The sequence below is a fragment of the Hyperoodon ampullatus genome (assembly GCF_949752795.1).
Source record: "Hyperoodon ampullatus genome assembly, chromosome: 1".
NCBI lineage: Eukaryota > Metazoa > Chordata > Mammalia > Artiodactyla > Ziphiidae > Hyperoodon > Hyperoodon ampullatus.
This window is the reverse complement of record NC_136914.1, coordinates 191,294,099-191,307,640: the sequence shown is the minus strand read 5'-3', so window position 1 is coordinate 191,307,640 and position 13,542 is coordinate 191,294,099. Positions and strand designations below refer to the sequence as shown.

The 13,542-nt window shown below is 33.8% G+C and overlaps 1 protein-coding gene across 2 annotated transcripts in view; it reads right to left on the bottom strand.

Moving 5' to 3' along the window:
- Positions 1-208: 208 nt before the first annotated feature.
- PTEN (phosphatase and tensin homolog) overlaps positions 209-13,542 on the bottom strand; it is a gene marked incomplete at its 5' end in the record, with an annotated part of 88,366 nt that continues 75,032 nt past the window's right edge. For both annotated transcript variants that reach the window (XM_079697321.1, XM_079697322.1), the window contains 4 exons: positions 209-446; positions 4,639-4,863; positions 7,359-7,525; positions 12,455-12,596. In XM_079697321.1, the coding sequence (XP_079553447.1) occupies positions 261-446; positions 4,639-4,863; positions 7,359-7,525; positions 12,455-12,596 (720 nt within the window). In that variant the 3' untranslated portion in view covers positions 209-260. The remainder of the gene's footprint in view (positions 447-4,638; positions 4,864-7,358; positions 7,526-12,454; positions 12,597-13,542) is intronic.

Sequence of the window (13,542 nt, the reverse complement as noted above, 5' to 3'; positions counted from 1 at the left end):
ATTTATCCTAATTGAATTTTAAATGTCCTTTTGACACAAAAAGGTATATACATGACACAGCTACACAACCTTTTTTCAACTGGACAACAAGTGTCAAAACCCTGTGGATGTATAGGGTAAAACAAGATTGGTCAGGAAAAGAGAATTGTTCCTATAACTGGTAATCTGACACAATGTCCTATTGCCATTAAAAAAAAAGGTCCATTTTCAGTTTATTCAAGTTTGTTTTCATGGTTTTATCCCTCTTGATAAAAAAAAAATCAGACTTTTGTAATTTGTGTATGCTGATCTTCATCAAAAGGTTCATTCTCTGGATCAGAGTCAGTGGTGTCAGAATATCTATAATGATCAGGTTCATTGTCACTAACATCTGGTGTTACAGAAGTTGAACTGCTAGCCTCTGGATTTGATGGCTCCTCTACTGTTTTTGTGAAGTACAGCTTCACCTAGAGAAAGAAGAGAAAGTATAAATAGAAAATCCATAAATCTGACTAATCTTAAATTACTTAAAGATACATATTTTTGACAGATTCATTTTTAAGTACTATGACACATATGATCTTTAAAGGGCCTTTTAAATGACCCTCTTCTTAAGATTTCCTACACTTTCTTTCTTGGAATATACTGAAAAGAAACTGGGATGTTAATACACTATATTTTTTAATAGGCATGTTACAAGCATTAACTAAATAATTCTGCAAAAGAAATGTATTGAGTTCAATAGTCCACATAATCTATTTTCAATCACAAAATTAAACTCACAAAGAGTTGAGTTCCAAAAGAATGTTTCACTTAACTACTTATCTGAAATTCAATGTATTTTCTGATACAAACAATACTAAAAAATACAAATACTACACTATGTAAAATACTGATTAACAATGATGTTTAGGATTCCATTCACTCTAAAAACTTCACCAAAAGGGAGTAATAAGAAAGTTAATATCCTACAGTGCTCTTAACAGTGAACCAACAGCCTTATAGGCAGAGCTGAAATAACTGTCAAAACAACTCTAGGGCTTCCCTGGTGGCGCAGTGGTTGGGAGTCCACCTGCCGATGCAGGGGACACGGGTTCGTGCCCTGGTCCAGGAAGATCCCACATGCTGTGGAGCGGCTGGGCCCATGAGCCATAGCCACTGAGCCTGCGCGTCCGGAGCCTGTGCTCCGCAACCGGAGAGGCCACAGCAGTGAGAGGCCCGCGTACCGCAAAAAAAACCCCAAAACCCCGACTCTAAACGGTAGGTATCTATTTTAAAAGAGAGAAAGCTATAGCTCAGAAAGGTTAGGGAACTCGCTAAAGGCCACATATCTAGTAGGTAGTGGATGTGGGATTTAAATTAGATCTGACTTCAAATCCTTTGATCATTCTATTATATCTACAGCCCCTCCCCCATGATCCAAGAATCATTATCAATTTTTCTCCTTCTCTTACATCCAATATCCAATCCATCAGCAAATCCTTTTAGTTCTACCTTCAACTAGCCTCCCAGCTTTCATTCTTGCCCCTCTCGAGTCTATATTTTAAAGGAGGGGACAGAGTAAACTTTTAAAGACAAAGTTCAGATTACATCTTTCCCAGGCAGAAAACACTCAACGTCTTCACACTTGGACTGATGTGCGTTAGTCAAAACAATTTCTTATCTATTGCTCCTCAAATAAACCAAGCTCACTCTGTCTAAGGGCTTCTGCACCAGCTCTTCCCCCTTTTCCCAGATATCTGTATAGCTCACTCATATGTTTACTTATAACTGAAATAGTTTTTATTTGTAATTACAAATATAAAACCTCTTGCAATATTAAAACAGAAAATAATAAAGTTAGAGGAAGTCACATTTTAAAAGCTAATAATTGAGTAAAATATAGACAGAGAAAAGAAAGTAAATGGAAACCTACGAATTCTAGAAGACACTACTGAACACTTTAAATATAAGATCTAAAGGCACTTATTATTAGATCCATTTTCACTTAAAACAGGTAGCCCCCCCTTTATTTTTATTATTACCAGTAATTTCTTTTTTTTTAATCTTTATTTTTTGCTTTATAACAAATTTAATCAGTTATACATATACATATGTTCCCATATCCCCTCCCTTTTGCGTCTCCCTCCCACCCTCCCTATCCCACCCCTCCAGGCGGTCACAAAGCACCGAGCTGATCTCCCTGTGCTATGCGGCTGCTTCCCACTAGCTATCTACCTTACGTTTGGTAGTGTATATATGTCCATGCCACTCTTTCACTTTGTCACAGCTTACCCTCCCCCCTCCCCATATCCTCAAGTCCATTCTCTAGTAGGTCTGTGTCTTTATTCCTGTCTTACCCCTATGTTCTTCATGACATTTTTTTTGCTTAAATTCCATATATATGTGTCAGCATACAGTATTTGTCTTTCTCTTTCTGACTTACTTCACTCTGTATGACAGGCTCCAGGTCCATCCACCTCTTTACAAATAGCTCAATTTCGTTTCTTTTTATGGCTGAGTAATATTCCATTGTTATATATGTGCCACATCTTCTTTACCCATTCATCCGATGATGGACACTTAGGTTGTTTCCATCTCCAGGCTATTGTAAATAGGGCTGCTATGAACATTTTGGTACATGTCTTTTTGAATTATGGTTTTCTCAGGGTATAGGCCCAGTAGTGGGATTGCTGGGTCATATGGTAGTTCTATTTGTAGTTTTTTAAGGAACCTCCATACCGTTCTCCATAGTGGCTGTACCAATTCACATTCCCACCAGCAGTGCAAGAGTGTTCCCTTTTTTCCACACCCTCTCCAGCATTTATTGTTTCTAGATTTCTTGATGATGGCCATTCTGACTGGTGTGAGATGATATCTCATTGTAGTTTTGATTTGCATTTCTCTAATGAGTAAAGATGTTGAGCATCCTTTCATGTGTTTGTTGGCAGTCTGTATATCTTCTGTGGAGAAATGTCTATTTAGGTCTTCTGCCCATTTTTGGATTGGGTTCTTTGCTTTTTTGATGTTGAGCTGCATGAGCTGCTTGTTTATTTTGGAGATAAATCCTTTGTCAGTTGCTTCATTTGCAAATATTTTCTCCCATTCTGAGGGTTGTCTTTTGGTCTTGTTTATGGTTTCCTTTGCTGTGCAAAAGCTTTGAAGTTTCATTAGGTCCCATGTGTTTAATTTTGTTTTTATTTCCATTTCTCTAGGAGGTGGGTCAAAAAGGATCTTGCTGTGATTTATGTCATAGAGTGTTCTGCCTATGTTTTCCTCTAAGAGTTTGATAGTGTCTGGCCTTACATTTAGGTCTTTAATCCATTTTGAGCTTATTTTTGTGTATGGTGTTAGGGAATGATCTAATCTCATACTTTTACATGTCCCTGTCCAGTTTTCCCAGCACCACTTATTGAAGAGACTGTCCTTTCTCCACTGTACATTCCTGCCTCCTTTATCAAAGATAAGGTGACCATAGGTCCGTGGGTTTATCTCTGGGCTTTCTATCCTGTTCCATTGATCTATCTTTCTGTTTTTGTGCCAGTACCATACTGTCTTGATTACTGTAGCTTTGTAGTATAGTCTGAAGTCAGGGAGCCTGATTCCTCCAGCTCCATTTTTCGTTCTCAAGATTAGCAATATTCTTAAAAGCTATGATTAGGTTTGCTACATGCTATAAAAATGGAATGAGGAGAGAATTTAAAAAGAGAAAGGAGGAGGGTATGGTGAAAGAAAGAGAGAAAAATGAAGTAGAATAAGAAATAGGAAAGGGGAAGAAAAAAAATGGCAAACCACCATTTGGGAATGTTTACAAGTCAGCTTTTTAACCTGGAGAATTCTCATCTAGAAATATAAATAGAAATATACACATACATATCACATTTAGATAAAAGTAAAATGAACCAAATAATTCCATAATAAGAGGAAGTAGACAGAGTTTTAAAAAGAGAAGGAGAGGGGAGGATGATCAGAGGCCTTACAGAGCACATGAGATTGAAGTTAAGGTTAGAATGTGAGGCACAGCCATGTGAAGGGCAGGGAAAGGCCAAGGGTGGAGAGATTCGGGGAGAAGGAAAAGGATTGTAAAGACCTGAGGCAGAACAGTATAGCATTTTGAAGAACTGAAAAGAGACCAGGTCTGAGAGTGAATCGTAGGGAGAGAATGTGGCTAGAGTAGATGCAGAAGGTAGTCATGTGCTAAATTATGCAGGTTCCTGCAGGTCACATCAAAAAAGCACAAAGTCTTTAAAAAGTATAAACAGGAGTGACACAATCAAGTCAATTTTAAGATCGCTCTAAGGAGTTGAGAATAAACTGGAGGGGGACAAGAGTAAAAGCAGTGAGAACATTCCATATGAATCATTCCCAAAGGGCTGAGTTCCTTTCCACTTCTTTTTTCACCTATTCCTACTTCATATCCAACTTACTTAAATCCCCTCCCTAACCTATGCCCCAGATTTCACCAACTAACAAAGAATAGGGTAAGGAAACTGTAACCTTTTGACTCTCTGTGCATTGGATTTCATTAGAAACTTTCACCGTACTGCTAAATAAACAATGCTTATGAATATACATAATTTAAAAATTAGTCAAGCAAGTCTTTCACCAGCTACACACCTAGAATAAAACAAACACACACACAGAACCACTTACCAACTCCTCAAAATGTTTTTAACTGACCTTAAAATTTGGAGAAAAGTATCGGTTGGCCTTGTCTTTATTTGCTTTGTCGAGATCATTTTTTGTTAAAGTGAGTACTAGATATTCCTTGTCATTATCTGCACGCTCTATACTGCAAATACTATCAATTTCTTGATCACATAGACTTCCATTTTCTACTTTTTCTGAGGTTTCCTCTGGTCCTGGTATGAAGAATGTATTTACCCAAAAGTGAAACATTTTGTCCTAAAAAAAAAAAAAAGAAAACAGACATAAAATTTTTTTTTAAAAGACAATGTTACTTATATTCAACATTTGCCCTAAGAAGTGAACAAATTATGCCATGTGTCATTAATATTCTGAATAAAGGTAAACACAAAGACTAATACTGGGCAATCTGTGGGTTATCTGTTGCATCTAATTCACATAGGACTTTTCCTTTAATTCAAATCTAGACCAAAAATGTAATTCCACAAGCTCTAAAATAAACTTACTTTAATACTTTAAGTAAAATATCTCTTTTTCTAGTCTAACACTAGCTTTTAAAAGTGTTGAGTTTATATGTATATATTAAAAAACCCAGAAATGGACTTAATTTTGTTTCAACAAGCTATTACAAAATTTACTTTACCAAAAGTTCTTAAAATGTCACTACAACTTCCCAAGGAAGCAAGGCAGACACATTTTTACTTCTACAGCAATACAAACATTAAGTGGCTCCAGTTTTTTGCATGACAATGTATATTTCAAATTTTTCATAATACAATATGGGGCGGGTAACAACTTCAACTTTTTGTTGTTATAAAATGCCTATTTTAAAAAAATCACTTATTAACTAATAATGAGGTCTTGTAAATCAAAAACCACATCAGAAGTTCATTATTTCAAACCTTTCTTGACCAACATAGAAAATGTTCTCTCTCTTAATTAGTGGAACTGGCCTGTATGCATTATTTGACAATTAATGATGTACAACACCATGACACCTTATCTGGTGCCTTAAACTGCCATTTAAATCTTTTATTTTAATTTATGTTCAAGTTTATTTTCCCAGGAAGATGGTAAGACCCTTAAGTAACTTATGTCTTAAATGTCTTTGTATCTTTTAACAGTACCTAGCATAGCAATTTTATATATGGTAGTCTTTGAAAATATTGTTAATTTCAATCATTTTAGCAAAGTTACTGAGTTAGTAACAACTAGACACATATTTTACTTAGAGTCAGAAGAAAATAAGCTAGTAGAATTTAAATTTCAAAAAATGTAGATTCTGTTAATGTACTGATTATAGTAAAACTGTTCTTGTTTAAATCAGAACAAACATTTATAACAGGCAAGGAAAATCACATAAAATGGAAATAAATGTAAAGTAATTCAAGATACACAAATTATTATAAATATTTAACTTAATCTTCAATTTTACATGTGTTAATATAATGTATAGGTGATAAGAACTAGAAGAATAAGAATTAGTACACTCTTAAACATATAGGGAAACAGTGATACAGGTGCCTATTTTTAAAAGCAAAACATAAAATCTTATGTGTACCAGTCTTACAGTGAATAGAAGGAAAAAAATTACTTACCTTAATATTAAAACATTTGTTAACACTTCTTGGATTATTGAAAAATATATTTTCAAAGTTACTGTGATATACTTAACTTTTATTTATACAGAACATGTAGGAAATGGGTTTCTGGTGAAAAAAAATCAGTTTTACATTTTGTGATTTTCCAGCTACCTGGATTCTGGATAAAGGAAATTATACTTCTTTTGACAAGTCAAAATAGAGGTTAAAATTTCTGTAGTAAATGAAGCTTCCTCTTATTTTCTCTCAACAAAAAAAAAAGCTAAAATTCAGTAAAATGAAATCAATCCTATTACAGAGACTGTCTAAAGATTAGCAATACACTATCTGGTATGTTTAAGGAGGCAGTAACAATATACACAGCTAATGTTTTTGTTCATTACTACCTAAAATTTTTGCACCTTCGGTTCACCTTAAATGTTCATACTTAATATTTTAAACCAAGACAGTTTGTTTTAAAATGAGCCCCTGCATTCTCTAAATATAGCTCAGTGAGATGCAAACCTCACTAACTTTCTAAACCTGCATATTTAAATAATACCACACTTTTCATTCTTTATTACTTCCTCTTCATATTTATTTCTCTCCTAACTAAAAATCGAAATACTCAGTAAATTTGAGGAAGCTAAATATAAAACGACCCAGTCTCAAGAAACATTAACCAAAATGGGGGAAAAGTGGTTTGTGTCATTACACAAGACCACAAAACAGATTTTATTTATACATACAAACCAAATTTTTTTTTCAAACTCATGGTCCCATGTTAACTTCTCAGTAATTAATCATCCCTTCTAAAAGGACTGTAACTGATTGAATGGGATATGTATGCAATCTTTAATACTTTTATAAAATTTATATGCATAACCTAGGTTAAGGAAAATTCAACTCAAATTATAATGCCACATGGCCGTTTCCTTCTAATAGACTATTTACCATTAATAATGGCTCACCGATGCCATAGTAAGCAAAGCATGTGCAGATCTAAGAGAAAATCCTTCATGATTCATTAGATGTCAGTCATAAAATACATCTTTTAGTCTCTCCTTACAGAATGACTTCTGCCTAACTAAATGCTTTAAGCAAAAGATCTGAAGTTACTATTCAAGGTACGGCTATTCTGGATATTTTTCCCAATAAAAGTAAAGTGCAAACCTTTTTTAGCATCTTGTTCTGTTTGTGGAAGAACTCTACTTTGATGTCACCACACACAGGCAACGGCTGAGGGAACTCAAAGTACATGAACTTGTCTTCCCGTCGTGTGGGTCCTGAATTGGAGGAATATATCTTCACCTTTAGCTGGCAGACCACAAACTGAGGATCTGCGTGGTCAAATACATAACTAGTATCACTTCACAGGAAATACCTTTAACTGTCAAACTGTCAAAAGCTATTTTGATGATTAATATCAGCAATATACACAAAGTAGTAATTCTGCATCTTTAACCCCTGATCTAAAACAAATCAGTGGATAGAAAATAATAAATAGATAGCTAAATAAATAAATAAATACATAAATAAAACAAATCAGTGGAAATAAACTAGGGCAAAATAAAATCAATACAAGGTTTTCCCTAATTTGAGCCTTCAGCATAAGGTTCTATTACTGGTATTAAAGTCAATTCTATTTCATAAATAGTAAGTACCAAGACTGGACTTCTAGCACTGTACAGTAATATCAAAATTTCAACATTACAATGTTAAAATCTAATATAAAGTATTTTAAGAATTAAAATGAACTGCATAAAAAGTTACTTTTAAAACAAGTATTTGCTGCAGTATTTTAAAGTCTCTACCACGGAATAAAAACCACAAAATACCAATCATTACACATTCACAAGAAGAGAATATAATCCATAACAAAGTTATAATATATTCCATAAGCACAAGTTTCAATATTTATAAAAATATTAACCATAATTAATTTTACTTATAACATATTTTATTTTTAAAGGTATATAAAGCCACCACCAAAAGAAACAGGAGGAAAGAGATTTGAAATATCTGCAAAGAAATGCAACAGACATCAAGTACAAATTACAGCACAACCCCCCTCTCTCCAAAACACACTCCATTTTCATTAACAAGTATTTTGGCTTTGACCCATATGTGTTTTAAAATAACTGGTAAAATATGACCTCTCAAGATGTATCATGCTTATATTAGCAATGCAACTAAAAGGCAGGTAAGTGTGAACAGGCAAGGATTATGTTCTTTATTTTTAAAATCTACTCATAAATACATTTATACCTAATGACATTAATGACAGAATTTAAAGTCATGAACATTAAGATCCTAGGACTTGAAAAACTTTAAGTTACTTAAATAATTTGACAAAGTATAATTCTTTTGTAGTACACCAAGTTCAAAAACAAGAGTTCATTAGAAAAAAAAGTAATTAACCTGAGGAGGTAAGAAGTGGGTCTTGAAGTTTCAAAACATACCAAGATAATCAAGAAATAAAAACATAAGCTTGCATAAAGTGCATGAGAAATACATATATATAGACATAAAGTTCTCAGCACCAAAAGGCATCATCCTTAAAGACAAAAAAAAGAAGTATCACATTCTTTATCAATGTGACCAACAACTGAGGACAAGGCAAAAAGCTTATTCAGGCTAAATAAATTTTCCAGTGTAATAAACACCTACTGGCTCATCTATATAATATGTAAAGAGGTAGCATCAATCACATAATAAATAGCAGGCTTCATAAAAGCATGAGGGATTATTCCAATATGGATTTGTGAGACATTTATCATGAGAAAAAGGAACTCTAAAAAAGGGAAACATTACACTAACAACCTGTCAATAATTTTCACTTCCTTGACTAAAGATTCAAAGTACAAGGAACTATTTTACAAGACTTTATTTGTTACTGAAAATTTCACTGGGAAGCCTAGCTTGAAGAAGCAAATAAACAAGGTATGATTTCAAAGCTGTGATAAAAATCAACCAGGAGGGAAATGCCTTGTAATCTTATTAATTCAAACTCCACTAATTCAGAATCTGATAATCCTGACCTTAGGACTTTAAAAAGCAAATTAACCGTGTAAGCCAGATTTCAATTAAACTACATCTAAAATGTGTACCTTCAAGAACTTTAGAATTATATATACAATTGATAATCTAATTAGAAATTAGTTTTTTGAGGAAATATCTAAGCAGCACTAAGCTAAAACATTTTAATAAAAATAAGTAGAAAGTATTTCTTCAAATCACTAAAGAAAATAATTTTCTTTACAATATGAATTTCACATTTTAGATAGATAAGACTAAACTTAACAGTTGTCCAACATTAGTATGGTTCTTTTGACTTCTAAGAAACAACTCTGAGATATATATCTTTGATATGATCGACTGTGTTCTAAAAAAAAGAAATGAAGAGACTGATACGTAGCAGACAAAAATTACAATTAAATTTTCTTGGATATATGCATATTGATATAGTATGAGAGAAAAATCGTACTGGTCATCTTTTATTAACTTTTTCAACACTTTTAGATACACAGAAGATAGTAACTTTTCCTTTATTTAGAAATATTAAGACAATACTCAAATAAGAAAAAGGCTGTTAACCCCTGACAACTTTGCAGAAGATACTTTATTTTCACATGGTTTGTTTTCTTCACTGATTCCTCTTCCTCCTCCTGAACCCACACTGTTACAAATCCTATTTGTCTCAGCTCTCACCCTGTTTTCCTCTGAACCTTCCCATCTTCTAGCCCCACGCCAAATTTACATGAAAGGCTTAACTACTATGTCTCTTTCCTAACGTTTCTCAAAATATCAGGTATATCTCTCACCTAAGTTCAAATCCATACTTTCAAGTACCCACTAAATATCTTCATGTAAATAGCTCACCTTTACCTAAAATTTACAACATGTTTAAAACCAAAATATCAACATTCATGTCTCCAAGTCTCAGTTAGATTCCCTTTTCTGTCTTCCCTTTTCTGTGAATTATTCACCTGACCAGAATAAAAACTTCGACAAGATATTTAGATATAAATGGCAAAAGAAAAACTAATCACATCTCATTTGATTGCCCAAGCAAAGCACATCTGGCTTAAAGCAAGTCACATAACTGTTTTCCTTTCCACCATTTTTCTCCCTCTTGCAATGACTACCTTCTACAAAACTGTACCTAAATACAGTTTATTAAGCCTCTAGTATGACCACTGACACCATAGTATTTATCAAATCAAGTCCGATATGCCCATTTGGAGTCCTCCAACACAAAGCCACACATTCCGTTCCTATTCTATTCTCCATCTCTATATTTCTTGTCTAGCTCATTTCCTTCTGCTGTGCTTCAATTCAAGCTATTTCCTATTGCCTGTAATACTTTGGTTTTAAGGCCAATCTAAACTGTATGCTTTCTCAAATGTTCAATAAAGAGATGGACTTCCTTCATGAAACTATTTGACAATCCCCACAAACTTGATTTTTCTAAATATACCATTTATGATTTATACATACAACCTCCCATTAGTTATATATTACTTATACTACAGCTTTACTACATAGTATTAAATCATAGTGCATAAACATAGAAGTAGCAAATTGGTAAAGATTAAAAAGATTTCAGTAGTAAGTTGAGAAGTTTAAATGTAATACACTGAGAGATCCAACACACACACACACACACACACACACACACACACACACACCACCATTTAAATGTAGAGCAGAACTGACAGATGTTTGCTAGAGACCAATGTGAAAAAAAAATTATAGTAAATAAGATTATTGAACTGAATGTTCTCTCTCCCTTATTATTTCTCTAATATTTTATACCTTACCATTTGGCTCTTACAGTGATATCTAATACTATAGGAAGAGCGTGAGCTTTTTTATTTTCTTCCTTTTCCCTTCTCCACTATAAATCTAAAGTTCCTGTGCCAATCATCTCTGATAGCCTAGTACCTTGTACTCAGGAGTTTTAAAAATTGTACTGAGATGACAAAAGCATCAGTGAGGTCTCTTAGAAGCCTTTCATATGCTGTATTAATAGATCTGTGGTCTTTGGTAAAGTTATTTGCCCTAAGAATACAGAAAAGATCTAATGGAGGTGATCACACCATCTGACAAAGATAAACAACATCAAGAAATTAATTCCCTAGGTATAAATTAAGGTCAGAAAAATTTTAATTACATAAATACTGTCAAGAAGCAACCTTTAAGCTAAAAACTGAAACCATCAACAAATTGCAGAATATCACTGAAATATCATTAGAGGTATTAGAAAAAATAATACAGTGGTATCTTATCTAGAAACTACAAAATTGTATTCTGAATAAATAAAACACAGTTCTTAAACATGAAAACATGACTGATCACTTCCAAGGTAGAAGCTAATGTAACAGAAAAACGCAGCAACAGTCTGGTCTTTTACAGGGCTGAACAATACTTCCTTCCATGTGTTCTCCCTTGACTACCTGCTTTGGATCAAAGTATTAAGGTTCCTATCAGTTTAGCTAAGAACTCTGGCAAAGAATAGCAGAGAAGCAGAACAGGACCAGGGTGACTGAGGTAGGCTTATAGAGGTTAGGGTAAGAGAGAAATAAATTAGAGGCAGACATCAATGACATGATCCTTATTTAGTACTTTTCTAGGAAGTTTCAGATTTCAGAATATCTTCATATTATTGGTGAGCAAAGACAAAGAGAGGCAGATGATGTGCCCTCGGTTACATAGCACATTAAGGACAAATCTAGCACTGGAACTCAGATCTAAATCCAGGTTTTCTCTAATACTCCACACACACTGTATCTACCCTATTCATTCAATATACTTCAGCTTGTTGCCATCTCTTATCATCGTTTTCTTTTTCTTTTTCTTGTCCCTATCACCATTACTATTAATATCTAGTCTTACTAAGATATCAAGGAATTGGTCCTTGCCCTAACACCAGTAAAGGGATGAATCCCAATGCTACTCTCATGCTGACGGGACAGGTTATTTTACTCATCTAGTCAGAATATAGGCTGCATTTGGTAGTTGCAGCACAGAATATTTCTTTCATAAATATAATTTGGCTTCAAAGACATTAAAACCCAATGGTCTTAGCTTCCATAGCCCAATGTGCTGAACAACTGAGCTAATTAATTAGTTTGGATACTTAAGAAATATACAAACCTGCATAAAATTTAAGTGTGGTAAATTTCTTTTTAGACTTTTATATAAACTTCTAGCTATGTTAAGAAAGTGTTCCAGTACATCAAAGGATGAGAATTTAGAGCACTTACTGCAAGTTCCGCCACTGAACATTGGAATAGTTTCAAACATCATCTTGTGAAACAACAATGCCACTGGTCTATAATCCAGATGATTCTTTAACAGGTAGCTATAATAATATACATAGCGCCTCTGACTGGGAATAGTTACTCCCTGGTGGACAGAAAAAAAAAAGAAAAGCCAAATTCAAAAGAAAAGTTCCATTATAGTTATTTCACTAAATCGTTATGGTAACTGGGTTGTATCCATTGAAGAACATATATACATTAGAAATTTGACCTTAAATGATTTAATATTTAAATCCAGCTCAGTAATAGAGTAAATCAAAACAACATCAACATAAAGGAAACATCAGAATAACTTTTCTCCCTTAAAATACAATTATCATAACACCCCCTTCTATTCAATGGTCACAACAATCTCTGACCCATGTACCCAATAAGCAAAGGCCACTGCATATCCAAAATAACTGTCAAAGGCCTCTGCACTACAGCTGTGCTCTTTACACGTAGGGTTCCCCACAAGCATGTATAGATTCTTATTAAACACAGAATTCCTCAAAAACTTGGATACCTATTTTCCAGGCAAAAGCATATCAGAATCAGCAAATCAGATAAAGGCATATTGCCTTTAGGAGGCAGAAATAGCAGCAGCAAAAAGTGATGCTGGCTTTAGAACCCCATAAAAACAAGAGTATGCAGTTGACATAAATGTATGCAATAGTTTGATAACAAAGGTACTTAGAGATGTCCCTGAGCTACATACACCTCTTTGCATGTAACCAGGGAAATAGATAATGTTTTAGAAAAGTATTACAGTGCTAAAAATATATACAACTCATGTGGTGTTTAAATGGGGACCCTGACTTATCTCAAAAAAAAAAAATCTACTGTGTGCAGCAATGCACTCACTAATGATGCTAAATAAGTGAGGTATTAGGGAACTTATCTAAGGTTTCTTTTCCTATTACATGATATGACTTCAGAATAATTTAAGCATTTAACTTAGAATTTGCAATATTTCTCTTTTAGATGTTATATTGGCACCTAAATATCCCAATGTGTTAAAAAACTCTGGACAGGGCTTCCCTGGTGGCGCA